The 20,714-nt window shown below is 37.2% G+C and overlaps 1 protein-coding gene across 4 annotated transcripts in view; it reads right to left on the bottom strand.

The window, feature by feature from the left end:
* Positions 1-7,862: 7,862 nt before the first annotated feature.
* TRIM24 (tripartite motif containing 24) overlaps positions 7,863-20,714 on the bottom strand; it is a 125,752-nt gene continuing 112,900 nt past the window's right edge. For all 4 annotated transcript variants that reach the window (XM_055393199.2, XM_055393200.2, XM_004046293.5 and 1 more), the window contains 8 exons: positions 20,202-20,337; positions 17,395-17,467; positions 16,262-16,430; positions 14,312-14,640; positions 13,158-13,290; positions 12,069-12,143; positions 9,860-10,009; positions 7,863-9,123 (listed from right to left, as the gene is read on the bottom strand). In XM_055393199.2, coding sequence (XP_055249174.1) covers positions 8,914-9,123; positions 9,860-10,009; positions 12,069-12,143; positions 13,158-13,290; positions 14,312-14,640; positions 16,262-16,430; positions 17,395-17,467; positions 20,202-20,337 — 1,275 coding nt within the window. In that variant the 3' untranslated portion in view covers positions 7,863-8,913. The remainder of the gene's footprint in view (positions 9,124-9,859; positions 10,010-12,068; positions 12,144-13,157; positions 13,291-14,311; positions 14,641-16,261; positions 16,431-17,394; positions 17,468-20,201; positions 20,338-20,714) is intronic.

Genomic DNA, 20,714 nt, shown 5'->3' with positions numbered 1-20,714 from the left:
TTTTGGTAATCTGTTATGGAGATTGGTGACCTTTGACATTACTATTGCAATTGTTTTGAGAGTGCCACTAACCACACTCATGTAAGAAGGCAAACTTAATACATGTGTGTTCTGACTGCTCTGCCTACTGGATGATTCCCCTTCTCTCTCCTTTTCCTTAGGCCTTCCTATCCCCTGAGACTCAGTAATATTGAAATTAGGCCAAATAACCCTACAATAGCCTGTAAATATTCAAGTGAAAGGAAGACTCGCACATTTCTCATTTTAAATCAAAAGCTAGAAATGATTAAGCTTAGTGAGGAGGGTATGTTGAAAGTTACAGGGTCAAAGCTAGGCCTGTTATGCCAAACAGCCAAGTTGTGAATGCACAGGCAGAGTTCTTGAAGGGACTACTTTAGTAAAATGCACGGATGATAAGAAGGCACAACAGCCTTATTGCTAATGTGGAGAAAGTTTGGTCTGGATAGATCAAACTATCCACAACATTCCCTTAAGCCAAAACCTAATCTAGAGCAAGACCCTACCTCTCTGTGAAGGCAAGTGCAAGGTGAAGCAGCAAGTGCTAATGGAGACACTACAGCAAGTTATACAGATTTAGCTAAAATCACTGATGGTAGTTACACTAAACAGATTTTCATGTCGATAAAATCGCCTTCTATTGGAAGAAGATGCCAACTAGGACTTTATAGTTACAAGTCAATGCTTGGTTTCAAAGAATAGGCTGACTCTCTTGTTAGGGACTAATGCAGCTGGTGAAGCCAATGCTCATTGACTGTTCTCAAAATTCGAGGGCCCTTAAGAATTATGCTAAATCTACTCTGCCTGTACTTTATAAATGGAACAATGCTTATGACAGAATTATCTTTTTATGGCATGGTTAATTTTTTAAGCCCATTTTTTTGAGACCTACCACTGAAAAAAAGACTTCATCTAAAACATTACTGCTCACTGACAATGTACCTAGTCACCTAAGATCTTGATAATTTAATGTCTGTTAACAAAACATCCATTCTGCAGAACATAGATCAAGAAGTAATTCTGACTTTCAAGTCTTATTATTTAAGAAATATATTTCATAAAGCTATAGCTGCCACAGAGAGTGATACCTCTGATGAATCTGGGCAAAGTAAATAGAAAACCTTCTGGAAACAATTCACCATTCTAGATGAAATTAAGAATATTTGTGATTCACGGGAAGAGTCAGAATAACTCAGGAGTGAGAAAGACATTGATTCGAACCTTCACAAATGACTTTTAGGGGTTCAAGATTTCAGTGATGAAAGGTACCGCAGATGAGACGGAAATACCAAGAGAATTAGAAGTGGAGCCTGAAGATGTGACTGAATTGCTGTCATCTCAAACTTGAACAGATGAGGACTTGCTTCTTGTGGATGAGCCAAGAAAGTGGTTTCTTGAGGTAGAGTCTACTCCTGGTGAAGATGCTGTGACCATTGTTGAAATGACAACAAAGGATTTAGAATATTATATGAACTTAGTTGATGAAGCAGTGGCAGAGTTTGAGAAGATTGACTCTAATTCTGAAAGATGTTCTACTATGGGTCGAATACTATCAAACAGCATCATGTGCTACAGAGAAATCTTTCATAAAAGGAAGAGTCAATTGATGCAGCAAACTTCATTAAGGAATTGCCACAGCCACCCCAGCCTTCAGCAACTGCCACTCTGAACAGTCAGCAGCCATCAATATTGAGGCTAGACCCTCCATCAGCAAAAGATTGACCCGCCGAAGGCTTAGATGATCATTGCACTTTTCCGTAATGAATTATTTCAAAATTAAGATATGTGAGAAGCTATTTGGTGAAAGAAAATTAAGGTATGTACAGTTTTTAGATATAATGTTATTGCACACTTAATAGGCTACAGTATAAACATAACTTTTATAAGCACTGGGAAACCAAACTATTTGTGACCATTTTTAACGTGATATTCGCTTTATTGCAATGGTCTGGAACTGAAACCGCAATCGCTGTCGTATGCCTCTACTTACATGCTATTTGTTTTGAAACCGTTCCATGCATGCAAGACATCACACCTGTGCACACTGAATTCTTAAGGTTATATATGCTGTAGAAAGAAAGCAACTAAGGTTTATGCATTTATGCATAGGTTATGCATTTATGTTTTGTCTCTTAATTGCTGTTCAGCTGTGTAGAGTCTTTTTTTTTTTTTTTTGAGACGGAGTCTCCCTCTGTTGCCCAGGCTGGTGTGCAGTGGTGCAATCTCGGGTCACTGCAAGCTCCGCCTCCTGGGTTCACACCATGCTCCTGCCTCAGCCTCCTGAGTAGCTGGGACTATAGGCACCCGCCACCATGCCTGGCTAATTTTTTTTTTTTTTTTTTTTTTGTATTTTTAGTAGAGACGGGGTTTCACCGTGTTAGCCAGGATGGTCTCAATCTCCTGACCTCGTGATCCGCCCGCCTCAGCCTCCCAAAGTGCTGGGATTACAGGCGTGAGCCACCGTACCCGGCCTCAGTCGCGTAGTCTCTTTAAAGCAGTCTATAATGGCTTGTAAGTTGTATTTCTAGGTATTTTATTCTCTTTGTAGCAATTGTGAATGGGAGTTCACTCATTTGGTGCTCTGTTGTTATTGGTGTATAGCAATGCTTGTGATTTCTGCACATTGATTTTGTATCCTGAGACTTTGCTGAAGTTGCTTATCAGCTTAAGGAGATTTTGGGCTGAGACGATGGGGTTTTCTAAATGTACAATCATGTCATCTGCAAACAGACAATTTGACTTACTCTTTTCCTAACTGAATACCCTTTATTTCTTTCTCCTGCCTGATTGCCCTGGCCAGAACTTCCAATACTATGTTGAATAGGAGTGGTGAGAGAGGGCATCCTTGTCTTGTGCCAGTTTGCAAAGGGAATGCTTCCAGTTTTTGCCCATTCAGTATATTGGCTGTGGGTTTGTCATAAATAGCTCTCATTATTTTGAGATATGTTTCATCAATACCTAGAGTTTTTAGCATGAAGAGTTGTTGAATTTTGTCAAAGACCTTTTCTGCATCTGTTGAGATAATCATGTGGTTTTTGTCATTGGTTCTGTTTATGTGATAGATTATGTTTATTGATTTGCGTATGTTGAACCAGCCTTGCATCCCAGGGATGAAGCCAACTTGATCATAGGGGATAAGCTTTTTGATGTGCTGCTGCACTCGGTTTGCCAGTGTTTCACTTGAGGATTTTCGCATTGATGTTCATTAGGGATATTGGCCTGAAATTTTGCAAAAACTACTATTATAATATAAATGCCAAAATATTTATTTTGGACTGTTTGTACCTTGGGTTTTCTTAACATACAACCTCATTAGTGAATCCCTAAAAGGAGCAGTCAGATAACCAGCATCACCGTCAAAGTTTGGCACTTGGTTGCCTAGTTTGTTGTTCCTTCTTGTTAAGAACACCCTGGGCTGAATGCGGTGGCTCATGCCTGTAATCCCAGCACTTTGGAAGGCTGAGGCAGGAGGATTGCTAAAACCCAGGAGATGGAGGCTGCAATGAGCCATGATGGTGCCACTGCACTCCCGCCTGGATGACAGAGGGAGACCTGCCTAAAAAAAAAAAAAAAAAAAAAAAAAAATAGAGAACACCCTGATTTTCCCTTGGAGAAATGCCACTTCTCAGGTCAGTACATTTTCATTTAAAAGGTGAGGAGGGCTTAACTCTGGTTGATCTGTATATTCTATCCTCTCCCCCAAAGCAATGGCAACTGGCATTCAGTCATTTGCAATGGAAAGATTCCTGACTGACTTTTTTCTGGTTCACTTGTCTCGGGGTTAAAGGCATTAGTACATAGGCAAAGAATCCACCTTCCCAAGTATCTTGCAGGGAATGTTAAAACAGCCTTTATTCCATACCACATGTGAAAACGTGGGAAAATAATTTTATTAAATGTTTAACTTGCAACTAACAAGGAAAGATTTTTTTAGGACTCAAATTAGGACTTAATTTGAAAATTAAGGAAGCGAATAGGTTGGCCCCATGAAAGATCTGTTAAATATCCAATAGTAAATTTAAAACATAGTAATTCTCAGAAATTACAAGAATGAAAACCTTTCAAACTTTATAAGTGCAATTAACATAGCTAAATTTTTAAAATGACTTCCAAAGTCCCCACTCTGTCTTTCCCCCCTTCCCCAAATAACTTCCAGACAACTAGAAGTCTTCATGGCAGCTTTGGTCCTCCTCCTTTTAGTGGCTGGTATGAGGCAGAATAATCCAAGATACTTACCACCCGCTTTCCTTCCTGTCAGATTTTTTTAAAATCTTTTAAGGCTGGTGAAATACACGTGTTAGAATTTAAAAAAACTGTTTTCCTATTACAGCTATTTATGGACTAGTAGCTTGCCCCTATATGTATCAATGTTACAGCTAGGGGAACAACAGTAGTAGTAATGGAGACTCAAAGTAGTTAGAACTCTGCTGAAGTAACATTCAGTAATTTTTCTATTAAAAAATCCTTGTGGTAAAATATTGACAGTAAAAATCCATCAAAGTTAGTTTTTATTAAAACCAAAGCACCAATCTGCCCCCAAAAATTAAAAACGAAGACTACTGCCTCAGATGTCCCTCTCAATAAGTAAAACCTTCATGGAGAAAAATCTGTGATCTGACTGACTAGCATTATTCTCACTCAGAAACATGACACCAGTATGTGAATTACAACAGTAAATTCACATTCAAGATGAATATGCAATAAACATTTATAAAAAGACATCAACTATTAATTTACATAGGGCTATAAAATACTTTTAAAAATATGTGCATGGTTATTCAAAAGGAGGAGCTCAATTTCAGTAAGAAATTGTATGGTTGAACGCATGGTCACCATTTTTTTTTTGAGACAGAGTTTTGCTCTTGTTGCCCAGGCTGGAGTGCAATGGTGCAATCTCGACTCACTGCAACCTCCACCTCCTGGGTTCAAGCTATTCTCCTGCCTCAGCATCCCAAAGTAGCTGAGATTACAAGCACCCGCCACCACACCCAGCTAATTTTTTTGTATATTCTGTTGAGGTGGGGTTTCACCATGTTGGCCAGGCTGGTCTTGAACTCCTGACTTCAGGTGATCCACCCACCTCGGCCTCCCAAAGTGCTGGGATTACAGGTGTGAGCCACCGCGCCCGGCCATTCCCCATAATTTTTCTTTTTGTGACAGAGTCTTGCTCTGACACCCAGGCTGGAGTACAGTGGTGCGATCTCAGCTCACTGCAACCTCTGCCTCCTGGGTTCAAGCCGATTCTCCTGCGTTCAAGCCGATTCTCCTGCCTCAGCCTCCCGAGTAGCTAGGATTACAGGCATGGGCCACCACACCCTGGTGATTTTGGTATTTTTAGTAGAGATGGGGTTTCACCATGTTGGTCAGGCTGGTCTCAAACTCCTGACCTCAGGTATCTACCCACCTCGGCCTCCCAAAGTGCTGGGATTACAGGCGTGAGCCACTGCGCCCGACCCGTTCACCATAATTTTTATGGCCAATCAGATCACTCAATTTCTGTCATTCACAACAAATACATATAAAATGAATGTACCTTCAATTTAAACCTAAAACCTTTTGTTCATATGCAGCAATTTACTTTGGGGATTCACATTAATTTGGACCAGAGCTCAGCAAAAGGAGTTCCTCTTCTCACTCTCTCTCCTTGGAACTCGAATGTAAGGAAGTGTCTAAGCACAGTAACAGCATAGCATATTGAAATGCAGTTTCATAAATGGAACAATCAGCTGTATACTCACCCTTTTGACTATGGAGGTAACCTTTTTGAAAGCATTCCTGAGCAAGTTATACTACATCTACACTACTATGTGGTAGTAAAATATAGCAGTAGTAAAGCCAGTTCTTTAGCTTAGAAAAGAAACTAAAACTACATTTTCCTTTTTAGTACCTTCCACTTTCCTACCCTTCCATTCAGAAAAGACAAGCAGGGCATGTTAATTCAAAAGACAAAATGATTACAATGCCAGATACCGATCTAAAATGTATTCTGCGTTGAATATGGTCTACATCCATCCATTTATACTTTTGCCATGGCCATATATATCACTGGTCAAGTACTTGGGCTTCCTTACACAGGAAAAGTCAGTTGCTTGGCACCTAGAAAAGCTGTCAGTGAGGTGGAACTGAGTAAATCCTAGCTCCTACGTGGTCTACTCATCCGTAAGCCCTAGCCAGAAGTGTGATAAACATTCAGCAATGGGGGCCTACTGGGCTCCTGATCCCAAATCCAGAGGGAAATCTCCCAGAGTTTATGGTCAAAGATGTACACTGGAGTGTACAAGTTTAGGTCAAGGTTACCTGAATCGCACTGAACTTTTGGGGGAATGCTTGATAAATGAGTGTGGGTTATAGTTAGGCTCATTTTATGGTTTATTTCTATTTGAATAGAATTTAAGGATTACTTAGCTGAGATCCACCTGGGCACACAGGTACTTATTAATAAAGTCAAAGGATATTAATGTAAAGACCATTACACAAGGGCTATTTACAGAGAGAAACCCAAGACCTTTACTTTTTGTTTTTGAGACTGAGTCTCTGTCACTCAGGCTGGAGTGCAATGGTGAGATCTTGGCTCACTGCAACTTCTGCCTCCTGGGTTCAAGTGATTCTCCTGTCTCAGCCTCCTGAGTAGTTGGGATTACAGGTGCACGCCACCATGTCCGGCTAATTTTTGTATTTTTTGTAGAGGCGGGGTTTCACAATGTTGGCCAGGCTGATCTCGAACTCTTGACTTTGTGATCCGCCCACCTTGGCCTCCCAAAGTGCTGGTGGGATTGCAGGTGTGAGCCACTGCGCCCAGCCCCGATCTTTACTTTTAATATAATTATATTATGTATGACCAAAAGATGGTTCTCAACTGCCTTTCATTCAGCCAAAGATGGTTAGGGTGAAACAAATACTGTTTTGAAAGATAAATATGGCACTGAATGTAACAGTGACAGTTTGGGGTTCATCAGTCACATTTAGGAAATTATAGTTTTAGTCTCACAAGTTCTAACTCCCTTTTGTGATGATTCTCAAAATAATTTATCGTGTTGCTCTGTTTTAACTTGGGAGACAAGTATGGAAGAATAAACTGTCAGACGAACAGTATTCTAAGATACCAACAATAAAATTATCAGCAAAAGCTCCACAGCTGCTGTGCTAAAAATAAAATGCTGGAGCAAAAAAAGACAAAAGGTGTATGCACTGTTATCAAAATCTGTTCAAACACTCTTTGGAGAACAAATGTCAAATGCAACTTTAAAACAACAATGACAAACATTACCATGTAACACATATTTGAAAAGCGATTAGGACTTTTTAACAATACATAATTGACATATTATGAACAAGACCTATATATAAACAATGGGGATCTATTGCTAACAAGTTATTTTCTCCTTGTATTTTATCTTTAGCAATACCTGAAAACCCAGTGAATTAACCACAGGATATTTTCCACTTTAAGAAGTAAAGCCATGTAGATAAAACCAAGTCTTCTATGTTAAATTTATGGCAGGTGATATAACGCAAATAATAGCCTTCTTTCAAGTGAGCGCTTTTTATTCTATCATCCTAAGGAGAAAAATTTACTCCAGTTAATGTTTTATAAGTACAGATTAACTTCGGCAAACCATTTAGATATTGTGTCCAATGCTGGATTAATGTATGGCACAGCAATTTTCTTCTATCTATCTATATCAGCTGAACCGGGTATATCTGGCACATTAAGAATATGCTTGTCCTCAGAAGATAGGTCTTTTGTACCTCTATCAATCAGGAGAATAAAATCAGAAGTCAGATCAAGATTAAGTTTGATGTTCTGACTCTCAAAAGAAAAACATGAGATAGATGCTTCAGGAAAAAAAAAAAAAAAATCACTATTAATTCCCCCAGCTGCCTGCTCCCAAAATCCTACAACACATTTTCATTCCAAATTATAGACAGATGAAAACCACAAAAACGAGTCCCTTTCAGAGGAACTTATATTTAATGCCCAGTAGGGTATATGATGAGAAACCTCACATCAAATACAGTGCACGCTGCTGTATTTATATTTTGGGTAGTTCCACTAAAAGCTATACTGCAAACAATGAGGCTTGTTGTAAAAGGATCACCTGTACAGTTAAACCTCACATAGACACACAGCAAAACCAAATGTGTATACTTCCCTCAGTGGAAGAAGTTGAAAATCTAGATCTAGAAATGTATAAAAAATGGCCTTGAAAACCTGCTATACCAAACACCTCTACAGACAAGATAAAAACAAAAATCAAACATTTGTTTTCCGGATTTTTCTTTAATACAGTTGCCATCTTACATGATGTACTATTAGGTGCCTTCTTAATAGCATCTAACCTACCCTTCTGTTACACCATTTGGCCTCCTGGGATGGAACTCTTGTTACCACCCATGTTTGTGGAGTACTGTTCTTCAGTACAGTACACCTAACTCATATTGTCAGGCCATATAATTCATGGGTAGTGGTATTAATTTCTAAAACTGAATTAAAGCACACATCCAAACCACATATACTTTTTACTTTTCAACTTAAGAGTTCATACAAAGTCTATTTCCTTTCTACAGTAGCTATCGCTCCAGACTGTGGTTTAAAAATCCAAGAAGTGGGAAGAATGTCTTTGTTTTCAATGCTTCTTTCTTCCACCCTTTTTCTATCCTCCTTTTTTCCTTCTTTCCATTTTCTTTCTTCCATTCATCTCCTTCTTTCCTTTCTTTCTTAGTGATAAGAGGTTAACAGAAATGGGCTAATAAGGAAATCAAAGTCTAGTAAACGTCCAAAACAGAGATGAGAGTAGTCACAAACTCTTCTTTGTAGTGATGTTAAATTACTGACAAATGTTTTTTTGAAAACAAAAAAATCTAAAAACCAGCACAAGCTAGTGGTGCTGCATATTATTTAAGCAACTGGCGTTCTTCAATGCTTTTGAGGCGTTTCTTCCGGGGCTGTACAAAGTCATCATCTGAATCATCACTAAATTTATTATCTTCTGATTCATTCCTGAATTCTGGTTTGGGAAACCTTTTTTCTGGATAGAGGTTCTTTAGAAGTTCTTCAAAATAATTTTCAAGTTTTATACCAGCATTGGCTACTTCTGAATCAGGCTGTGGAGTAAAAATAAAAATGAGTAAAAAAAGGACACACTTTTGACTTCTGAGATTATATATATTAATGAGCTGTTTTGAAAAGTGTTCATGCATAGTCATTGAAATAATAGTTTAGGACTAGACAAAGTCTCTGTACAGAAGGCCAGCTAAAATAAAAGATTCAGAAGTGTGGAAAAAAGATAAAAGACTGGATTATTCTAAAAGAAGGTGGTAATGATAGGACTATATTGCCAAACACGTATCAGTTAGGATTCCGTAACCATAGGATCATGAACCAGTTATTTTTAGAACAAATTAAATGTAGTACTATTAGAATGAATAACAGAGAACAAACCACCAGCAGCAAAAGGTTCTAAGCCTGACTGATGTTTAGATGAACTGACAGATGAGAAATTTTTAAATTAGAGCTATTTGGCCCACATCCTTAATATTTCAAGATCAACATAAAAATAAGAAATACAGGTGGGAATGATAAAGAATATTTCTAGGTCAGAGAAAAACATTTTGTCTTTCAGTTATCAGCTGTAATTTGCATTTCCATCACCATCTAATAAACCTTTGAATATAAATGTGGACAGAGTTATCTGAATTATCCCTTGCATTCCCTGATCTGAAAAGTTGGAAATTTATTCTAACTCAGACATCTTGGTCTCCTATGTTGACAAGGTGTTTAGTAATAAAATGATTTTCACACTGCTATTCCTTCCTGCCCCCTTCCCTCCCCTAGCCTCACCTCATTGAATTCAGCACAGTTTTGAAAGATCAATCTAAAATCAGCTACAAAATCTTCAGGTTTTGAGTACATGGAATAATCTTCTTGTAGTCTTTTCTTGATGGTTGACAAATCCATTGGATTTTTAATTATTTTGTAATAATCAGGCACCTTTAAAAAAAAAAAAAAGAGATGTTATAATACAAATAGCTAAATTCCACCTTGTCCTAAATATATTCTATGAGATGTGCTCTAAAATTCAGAATGTTCTCATTGCTTTTCTCTGTGCTATTTGCCATTAGTAAAGAAACCCATTTAACAGTGTTTTACAAGTGCCCACTGCCTTCCACACACACTGGTAAAGGTTTGTGTGACTTTTTCCAAAAGCTTAACCAATTACTATTTTTGAGACAGGGTCTTGCTCTGTCACCCAGGCTGGAGTGCAGTGACACAATCTCGGCTCACTGCAAACTTTGCCTCCTGGGCTTAAGTGATCCTCTCACCTCAGCCTCTCGCGTAGCTGGGGTTACAGGCATGCGCTAACATAGCCGGCTAATTTTTGTATTTTTTGTAGAGATGGGGTTTTGCCATGTTGCCCAGGCTGGTCTCAAACTCCTGGGTTCAAGCAATCTGCCTGCTTCAGCCTCCCAAAATGTTGGGATTACAGGTGTGAGCCACTGCACCCAGCCCCAATTATTTTTAATGAAAAAACTTGTCTTCACATATTTCCTCTTAATCATCTAGATTTTTTTCTTCATTATTAAACAAAAAGCAATTACTAGGAAGAATATCATTTCTAGTAGAATCTGACATGTTTTTGCTGCATGTATTATACAAGAGGAAGAAGGACTTTGAATCTGAGTTTAATCCCCAGCTCTGCTGCTCAGTGTCATGGTCCTGGGTAAGTTAACCTCAGTTTCTTCATATTTCAAATAGGGATAATCCTGCCAAACTCACAGCGTTTTGTACAGACTAAATGAGATTATATTTATTAAGAAAAAGGGGGCTATTTTGTCATTGTTGGTATTAATAACGTAACTGTCAGCCAGGATAATAAAAAGTACAATTCAAGGTTACATTTTCAAGTTGGTAATGTTGTTACAAGCCTCTCGACTTCTTTACCCTGCCTCTTTTGGGTACAAAAGACCCTTCTCCCTGGAAGTATTTATTTCCTATATCAGGTTCTCAAAACCTGTTCTTAAGAAAGCTGACTGTATTTACTAAGCTGATTTTCTTCTCAACTTTGTATTAATTTGAGATTTATCAAACTGTATAACAAATGAAAAAAAAATTTTTTTTTTTTTTGAGACAGAGTTTTGCTCTTCTTGCCCAGGCTGGAGTGCAATGGCGCGATCTCGGCTCACTGCAACCTCCGCCTCCCGGGTTCAGACATTAGAAGAATACTCTTTTGGGGTACCAGGCCCTTTCCAGCACTCTAAAATTATGCGTTAAAGTCACATCAAACTTTTTTTCTTTTGAGACGGAGTCTTGCTCTTTTGCCCAGGCTGGAGTGCAGTGGCATGATATCTCGGCTCACTGCAAGCTCCGCCTCCCAGGTTCACGCCACTCTCCTGCCTCAGCCTCCCGAGTAGCTGGGACTACAGGCGCCTGCCACCACACCTGGCTAATTTTTTGTATTTTTAGTAGAGACGGGGTTTCACCGTGTTAGCCAGGATGGTCTCTATCTCCTGACCTCGTGATCCGCCCGCCTCGGCCTCCCAAAGTGCTGGGATTATAGGCGTGAGCCACCGCGCCCAGCCACAGTCACATCAAACTTTCAATATGAACCTTCTTGAAGTCAATAGCACCTGCACACATACTTCCTCAACTTTTTTGTATTGGTAAAGTCTACTTATTTACTTTAAGTAAGTCTGGACCTATAAAGAAAAATAAGTACGGAAAATGTAGCAGGGAGAGATGTCTTTATTTCAAAGTTTTTTTCCAACAGCTTCGGAAACATGCCTAAAACTCCTGAAATACAGAAAATTAACAGAAATCACCCCAAACATCCCAGTGGTAAGTAAAATAGATGAGAAAAGAAAGAATACCTGAAAAATGAACAGAAGTTTTGGGCCACTTACTAAAATGTACCTACATAGGATCAAAGCATTCAGTATGTATTATTAAGATTTAAGGTTTAGATAATAAAAAGTACTGAAAAATGGTATATAAGCTAGATTCTCATCAATAAAATTCCAGAAAAGCATTCCAAAATGACATTAATACTTACAGTTAGAGGAACAGGGTCTTGAAAAGCCAGGCTCATTTCATGGCAGTAAAGAAATAAAAGTAGGCGCTCACACTTCTAAGCAAAAATAAACAAAAACTGAGATAAAATATTATAAAACAGTGAATTCATAGCTTATTTTAAATAACAATCTCAGAGGTCCCAAAGTGTGATACTAAAAATTAAAACCAGATGAATACAAAAAAATTATTGATTCTCGGAGTTTTGCTCTCCTTCCCAATATTTGGGAACAGGCCCTGTAATAGAATGAACTAAGACAATCACTAGAAAACCATTTGAAGTTTTCTAACAATAAATTTGCACTTATTGCTCCAGTCTGTGTATTATAAATTAGTAATAGTCTATAAAGGAAGAACATACATCTCTTAGGAGAACTGGAGGTGGACCTTCTCAATATGCATCCAGACCTAAGGCACCTTTCTGCATGCCGAAGGTCCAACCATGTGCTCTGCTATTCATATTCATACTTCCCTGCTTTATGGGTTTATCCCAGTAACCACTGAGTAGTACTGGCAGTGAATGGGCACGTCCCCTCTTGCATGACAACTTTCATATTGACTGTTCTACTTAATAATTTAGCAAAGGAGTTTTTTTGGTAGCAAAGTGTTGACTTGGTAGCTTTAAATGTTCTTTACAGTTAAATATATCAGTTGGCTTTGATGCATAAGTAAGTCTAGTCCCATTCGGTGAAAAAAAAGGAATTATTTCCAGGAAGAGTAAAGAAAAAACCCAGCTCCTTGGTGGCAATTCTAAGGAAAAATCTTATCTATGGTAGGAAATAAAACAAAATAGAAATTTACTTAAGGTAGATTAAATTTAAAAGTCTAGGGTACATATTCCATCTTGTTCAGGTACAATAAGCTTCTATAAAATACATGCATTCTGTGATTTTTTTAATTTAAAGACAGTTACAGTCTTTAAGATTCATGTACCTTTGTAAAAAAAAAAAAAAAATACTCCTAAATTAAAAGGATCAGTATAAAATCTGGATGGATATACACCTCTTTGACGAAAGGTACCACAGTACAATATTACACTACAATACAATAATGCATCTTACCAAAGACTTACCCTTTTATCTATAGGTGTTAACTTAACAAGGCCTTCAGTTTTCTTTTTTTCTGAGTTGTGACTGGGAGCATCACAATCATATTCAACTTCTGGTTTAGATAAGTCTCGGCAGAAAGTGCAAATCCACTCTCCACTGTTAGGGGACAATGTACTTTTGAATTCCTAATGCATCATTTCCTCTCTTCACTATTTCCCTTTCCCACCTCCTCCATGATATCTGTGATACAGAATTGTTCATTTGGCATGAATTTTAATCACTGAGCATTTACCACATACCACTAGGTATACTGCACCATGCTGAGAGGAAACAGCAGAAATATAATGCAAGGGCCTAACATCAAAATCTAGTTAAGAAGGCGTGAGATACATATATGAAAAAAAAAAAAAAACACCTAAACAAATTTAATCTAGGGCTCACATATCTAGGGCATAATTGAATTTTTTTCCTCCAAAGGATTCAGGAACTAGAAAAGCTCTTTGTACTATTCTTGTTACTCTAAGTTTATAAAATTAAATTTTCAAAAGTATGGCCTTCCAAGAACTGAGAGATCAACCCAATGGCTCTTAACCAGCTTGGTCATGATGATGATCATCATCCCCATAGGGTTTGAGAATTTACTTGAAGTACTTGTAAAAGATACAGTTCGATGCCTGGCAAAAAGACATAATAAACTGTGGTAGCTGTTATGCATAGGGACATTGTTCCTTATGATGATCCCTTGTGATAATTTAAAGGGCCTGTTATTTTCTTTTTGTAATGACTAGGGAGAGGGTCTTGCTCTGTTGCCCAGTCTGGGGTGCAGTGGTGCAAGCACAGCTTACTGCAGCCTTGACCTCTCAGGCTCAACCAATCCTCCCACCTCAGCCTCCTGAGTAGCTGGGACTACAGGCATGCACTACCACGCCCGGCTAATTTTTTATTTTGTACAGACAGACAGGGTCTCCCTGTGTTGCTCAGGCTGAATGATTAGTTTTTTGAAAGAAGCACAAAGAATAAGCGGAAGGGTATGGGAAAACCTAGACTATTCATTGGGATTTTGAAGTATACACTTGTGCCAAGTGGAATTTCATTTAAGTTTTTTCAAAGGCTTTCTGTTAAAATAATCTTCAAAAGTTTACAGTAGAAGAATGTGGGAAGGGAAGTACTATCTTACCTTGGAAAATTTGTCAATGTGGGCACATGACAAGAAAGATGGAATACTTTGGGGCACTTTTCACAGCAGAGGAGTTCCCCTCCGTTTTGACAAACTGCACACCAGTCCTCATTGGGGTCATCCTCTTTCCTTGTCTCTCCAACATGAAGAGGTGACTTCTGGGAAGGATCCAACCATTCAGACTTTCCATTTGAGGAATTCTCCTGGTGAAGTCCAGGTTGATCTCCTGTACTATCAGGGGCATCTGATCTTAGCACAGTCTCCTCAGAAGTAGAGCTCTGACTGCTATTTAAGAGCAGGGAGGTGAGTATGCTTCTTGGATAATTGGCCTGTAGTAGGAAAGAAATATATTTAACTGGCTTTAAAAAAAATTTTATCACTAATGCAATTCTGAACTGTAGACCACTCTCTAGTGGGCACCTGGCTGCTTCAAAAGAATCTTCAGGAGAAAGGTCTATGTTTATTGCTAACTGGCTTAGAAGACATGAACCTCTACTAAAAAATACCAAAATGGAGAAAAAATCTGAGTCTGGGGATGGCTTCAGAAATTAGAGAATGGGTTGGGTAGAGTGGAAGTCAACCACATGACATATATATATATATATATATATATATATATATATATATATATATATACACCTCACTGGAGCTGTTCATTCAAATTATACCTAAGATACAAAAATTATAAGATGAATCTAAACTTTCTGTTGAAGCCCAGGATGGTAAAAATTTCAAATCAATAACAAAAACAATCTCCTTCAAATGTTTTCAAAAATTTCAAAGTAATAAATGTAGATATAGTTAAAAGCACTTATTCCTTGGAAGTACTATTTTCAAACCTAGCTTTTTCTTCTGCCATTTACCTCCATATTTCTAAATAAAATGATTGTTAAAAATTGCAATACATCTATAATCCTTACTAGTGAAGATCAGGAGATTAGGTTTTTACATTCTGATTCTCCAGCCCCGTCCTCCTTCCATTCACACACACACACACACACACACAAAACGACCACCACCACCATTCACCCCATCCGTTTAACTTAGTTTTGATTAAGCATTGATTGTTTTAGTTGGTAGGTACCGGTATAACTGTTTATTGCCAGTATCTATTCCAACTGATCAGTATTTGTCTTGTACTGGTTAAGTATTCTGAAAATCACAATTTTTGGTTAAGTGCATATTCAGGTTATATCCTGATTGATTGTGTCGCAGTTTTTAGTTACATTCGTACTCAGGTGTTTGTTTATATCATTATTATTATGTAAATATTGTTCACTGCAGACCCACAAAATGTATTAAGACATTTTTTGTACAACTTTTTGTTTTTACTAAGACTCTGTAATTACCTTATATTTTCAGTTGCTTATCTTTCTAGGTACCTATTTCTATGTCATTCTCACAATCTCCAACAGGAGATTCTCAATACTGTTGAAGCATTTTTCTCCCTTGGGAGTCCTATGTCTTCCTGCTACAGACTACTGCACAAGCTGCTGCTGCTGTACTGGGGGTTGCCTTTTTCTTCTGTGTCAGATTCCATTTTTGGAATCTTATGTCTTCTTTCTTGTTTTACTATATTTTTGATGATTCATATTCTCAAGTATCTTCCTGAGAATGAGTACATAAGAATTATTTTGAGAACTTGCACGAAAATGTTTAGTTAATCTTCAAGTCAATCTGATTGATAATTTGCCTGGGTATAAAACTTTGGTTAGAGAATATCTCCTTTTAACTGCCCAGCCTCCATATCATATCTGAGCCTCTGATTTTTAAAAACTTTCCTGTTTTTCCATCTTTGTCTTTTTTGTTTAATTTACTGAGAGATTCCCTCAAATTGTCTTTAAATCCTTTTAAATATAACATTAAAAAAAAACTCCTAAGAGCTATTTAAAAGTTTCTCTCACCCTACCCACCACGCATAGGAATAGTATTGCAAGCATTCATAATTACATTTTGGGGCCTAGATTCTTCATCTGATTCTTGCTTCACTATAACAACAGGGAAATCATAATTTTCCGGTGGTCCACTGTTTTCTTGTTTTATTCGAATTGGCTCCAGCATGACCACTGGGACTTTGTGTGTAGAGTCAGCTCCTGCTGGTTTGCTGGAAGAGCCAGAGCTGTAAGTATGAGAGAGAAGAAAAAGCAATCTAAGAATGTTAAGCTAAATACCTCATAAAAAGTATAACAACAACTTTCTAAAATACTGTATCTTCACAACAATAAGTATGTTAACATCAGCAATTAATGATGCATAACAAATGAAACTGTTGTATGCAAATCTCATTTAAGGTTAATATGTAAAACATTTTTATCAATCTAAATAGTTATATATCTGGAAAGATGTTTCAATAAACCTAAACTTTTAAAAACCTGAGGCTTTACAATTAGGCAACCAGATTTAGTATCTTAGAACTGGCATCTGATTTTAGGCCTTCTCATTTCCTTCTCTAGTCAGTAGCAAAGTGAATACTTTGGTGAAGACAATGAAATAATCATGTATTTACACAATGCTATTTAAAGAAGGTAGTGGGTCAAAAAGCTTTTACAGAGATTCACTATGTTCTCATGGGATTAAAGGCAAACTTTTCTCCCTCAGACAATTCTTCCATATGATAAAGTAAGAACTGGGTTCACTAGCTAGGAGGAATTTTCAGGCATAATGCAGGGAAGAGGAGAGCAGTTGCTTAAAATAGAATTTCAATAACTGTACATTTATTTTAAAGTAGAATCAACATTTAGTCATTAGAGATCAAATTAGCATAAAATTTTATCTTTTCTCTAAATTTGTGTTTCTATATAGTGTACTGTGTTATACTTATTCATTTTTATGTTTTCTTTGCTATTATATGAATATCAAACATTTCTTATTTTCAACATATTGACAAATATTCTTCTATCTTCAAAGGTAAATTTGTACTTTTGTTAATCCCTTAACTAATTTATTAAAATATATAGTAGTTATTAAAATAAAAATAAAGGAAATTGTTCAAAATATATTGAGTATCAAAACATGTTGAACACTGGCAAGAGAAATCTAATTAGAGATTTTATATACTAGAAAATATGGTTTAGTCAGTTTACCTTCCTCGGCTTCCAACGCTGGAGGCACTAGGTGAACGTATTGGGGGGTGTACACTAGTCATAGTAACAGGTCCTGAGGAGGGGGAAACCATACATTCATAAAACGAATGAATAATTATGCACTGAAGTCCTGTTGAATGTGTTCACTTAGCACTACATTGAAACTGGGAACCATGATGAAGTTCTATGAAACAGTAAGTAGTTGCTGAATTTTCAGCAGTCTGTTACAGCCTGTTACACTGGCAGGGTTTTTCAGCCTCTGCACTATTGACTTTTGGGCCAGATAATTCCTTGTTGTGGAGGAATGTCTCTGCATTTCAGGATGTTTAGCAACATCCCTGGCCTCCACCAATTATTAGATACCAGTGGCATCTCTCTATACTTCCCAGCTTGGGGTGTGACAATCAAAAACATCTCCAAACATTGCCAAGTCTTTCTGTGTTAGAGTAACAGGGGTAAGATCTCAGTGAGACCCTAGTGCCAGTGGAAGCTACAGAAGACAACGAAAGGTGGTACGGGCTGATAGAAAAGGAGTTCAAAAAAGAAAACCAAGTAAACAAAATTAAACCAACTAATGGAAGACACAGAAAGTCAGATCAATGGGTTCAGACTTGAGGCAATAAACAAAAGAGGGATTCTGGACTACTGCCCTAAAAAGATTAAGAAGCTATGCTCTGGTGGTAGTGTAGACTGGAACAAGGAAGATCTAATTAAAAGCAGCTAAGAAAGAAGGAAAACTGTTGCAAATAATTGATTTGAACTGATGAAGGCCCAAACTAAACAGTAACAAGTAGGAATACAATGAAAGTGGGAAGTAGAAAAAAAATTCCGAATTGACAGAAGTTCTAAAAGGTTTGATGAACAACAGGATATGGCTGATAAAATGAAGATTATCATTTCATTGGTTTGTAAACTCTGGAGAATTTCATTTAAAAATAAAACAAAAGGCCTGGACAACAAAGACCCGTCTCTAACCAAAAAAAAAAAAAAAAAAAAAAAAAATTAGCCAGGCCTGGTGGCACCTACCTGTAGTCCCCACTACTGGGAAGACTAAAGCAGGAGGATCACTAGAGCCCAAGCGTATGAGGCTGCAGTGAACCATGATTGCTACACCCTGGGCAACAGAGTGAGACCCTGCCTCAAAATCAATCAAAACAATGGCTATTTTTAATCTCCTGATAATATAAGAATACATGCTTCATTTTAGAATAGTTGAAAACTATAAAAATATATAACATTTAAGTAGCCCAAACTTCTCCATCCATATATAAACACTGCTAAGGTTGATATATCTCTTTCCAGTTTTAAACATACTTTTACATCTTTTATATGGTTCTGTACACTTGTTTTCACTAAACAGTAGTCCATGAGCATGCCATTAAAAACTCTACATAAGCATTGTCTGAATAGCTAAATAATCTGTTTACAAGTGAGCACATTCTAATTTATTTTTATCCTCATATTTGGGCACTGCTTCAAAATTTTAACTACTGCAAATAATGCTTTAATAGTAATATAAATATTAATAAATATGATCTGCCTATCCAGTTCCTAATTATTTCCTTGTAATTGGCATATTAAAATGGAAATTACCAGGTTCAAGGGTACATACATTTTCCAAGGCCCTTGAAGCAAATATCCTACTAGGTAATACATATAAGGTACTTTGCCCACAGTACAATATTGGATAAATGTAAACTTTAGTGATATTGCTATGATGGTTTCCAGGAATGTTTTGCCAACTCATACCCCTTCCACCTATGTATGAGAGTACCTCTCATCACATTCTCAATGACTATTTTTATTATTTAAATCTCAGCTAATTCAGTAACTTAGAAATTCTATCTTGTTTGATTTTTCTTATGACCACTAGTAAGAATGAATTTTTGTCTCATCTGCTATATTGGATAAATGTATTTCCTCTTTAGGGAATTATCTACTTATCATATCCTTTGGCAATACCACATGTGTTCCTTATTTGTATAAACTTGTCATATGATAAACAGTTTCTCTGCTATATTTTGTCATAAGTTTGTTTAAAACAGGCATCCCCATTTAAATTGTGTTCATGTGACTGTTGAGTGACTTAAATTCTCTTTTCATATTTTGGTTTAAGATACCTACGTCCTCAGAAGTAATATTAGCGTTTTTCTCTCAGAGGAAATGAGTAGGTATGTCAAGATTCACAAACACAATTAAACACCAAACAAATCACCAGAAGAGTGATTGTCACTAATACATTTTGACCCTAGGCAAATTACATCTTAAAGACCACATCACAGGCAACTTATCAACAAGAAAGAATATAACACCAATTTCCCCCTGGAAGTACTATAATGGTGAGAAGTTCTGTTGAAATTGAAAAGGTAAAGAAGGCCTAGTATGATGGCTCATGCCTGTAATCCCAAAGCTTTGGGAGGCTAAGGCAGAAAGGATTGCTTAAGGCCAGAAGTTCAAGACTGTCTCTACCAAAAAACATTAGCCACGTTTGGTAGAGCAGCATACTTAAAGTCCCAGCTACTCACGAGGCTGAGGTGGGAGATCGCTTGAGCTCAGGAGTGAGTCTGCAGTGAGCTATGATCGCACCACTGCACTCTAGCCTGGCAACAGAGCGAGACTGTGACTCGAAAGAAAGAAAGGATAAAGAAATTTAACCTTTGTTTTCTCTGAAAGCATACTAATTTTAAATAGTGAAAAACTCAGATTAAGCATTCAACAAAAAAGAATGAGAAGAGGGGTAATTTTTTATTCCAAGTAAAGTGAAAACTAGAAAAACTTTCACAAAAATCAAAAAAAGCCCACTTTACCTGCAAGGCCTGGAGATGGCACTGATGAATTTGGTGACTGGACCGTTCTGTTTGAGGGTGGTCTTGGCTGGCCATGATCTATATTAGTATCTTTCCTCACAATATTGTCCAGCATAATAGTACTTGAACAGTCAATCTTACAAGAAAAGAAATTATTTCAGGGCATTCTGATTTTACAAGTTAAAAGCTACTTTTAAATTTATAAGAAAGCTTCAATAACTTAATTATTATCGAATAACAAAACATAGATACCACATTTGAGAAGTTCTAACAGATATTTCCCCCATAAACAACCTTGAATAAAGGTTTTCACTATCTTAGTGTTTCACCTTAGTAAAATATTGAGGACGCTATTTCAAAAACAGGAGTCAAAAGGAATATCATGTCATTCACACTCTTAAAAATTGAAAAAAATTCTTATAAAGAAACGACAAAAGCTTGCCATATGAAAAACATAAACTTGGTGAGAAGACTATCACAATTTTACATTTCTTGCAAATCTCTTTAATGTCC

The sequence above is a fragment of the Gorilla gorilla genome, chromosome 6 (genome assembly GCF_029281585.2).
Source record: "Gorilla gorilla gorilla isolate KB3781 chromosome 6, NHGRI_mGorGor1-v2.1_pri, whole genome shotgun sequence".
Classification (NCBI taxonomy): Eukaryota; Metazoa; Chordata; class Mammalia; order Primates; family Hominidae; genus Gorilla; species Gorilla gorilla.
The sequence above is the reverse complement of the archived record's forward strand: the minus strand, read 5'-3'. Positions and strand labels throughout refer to the sequence as shown.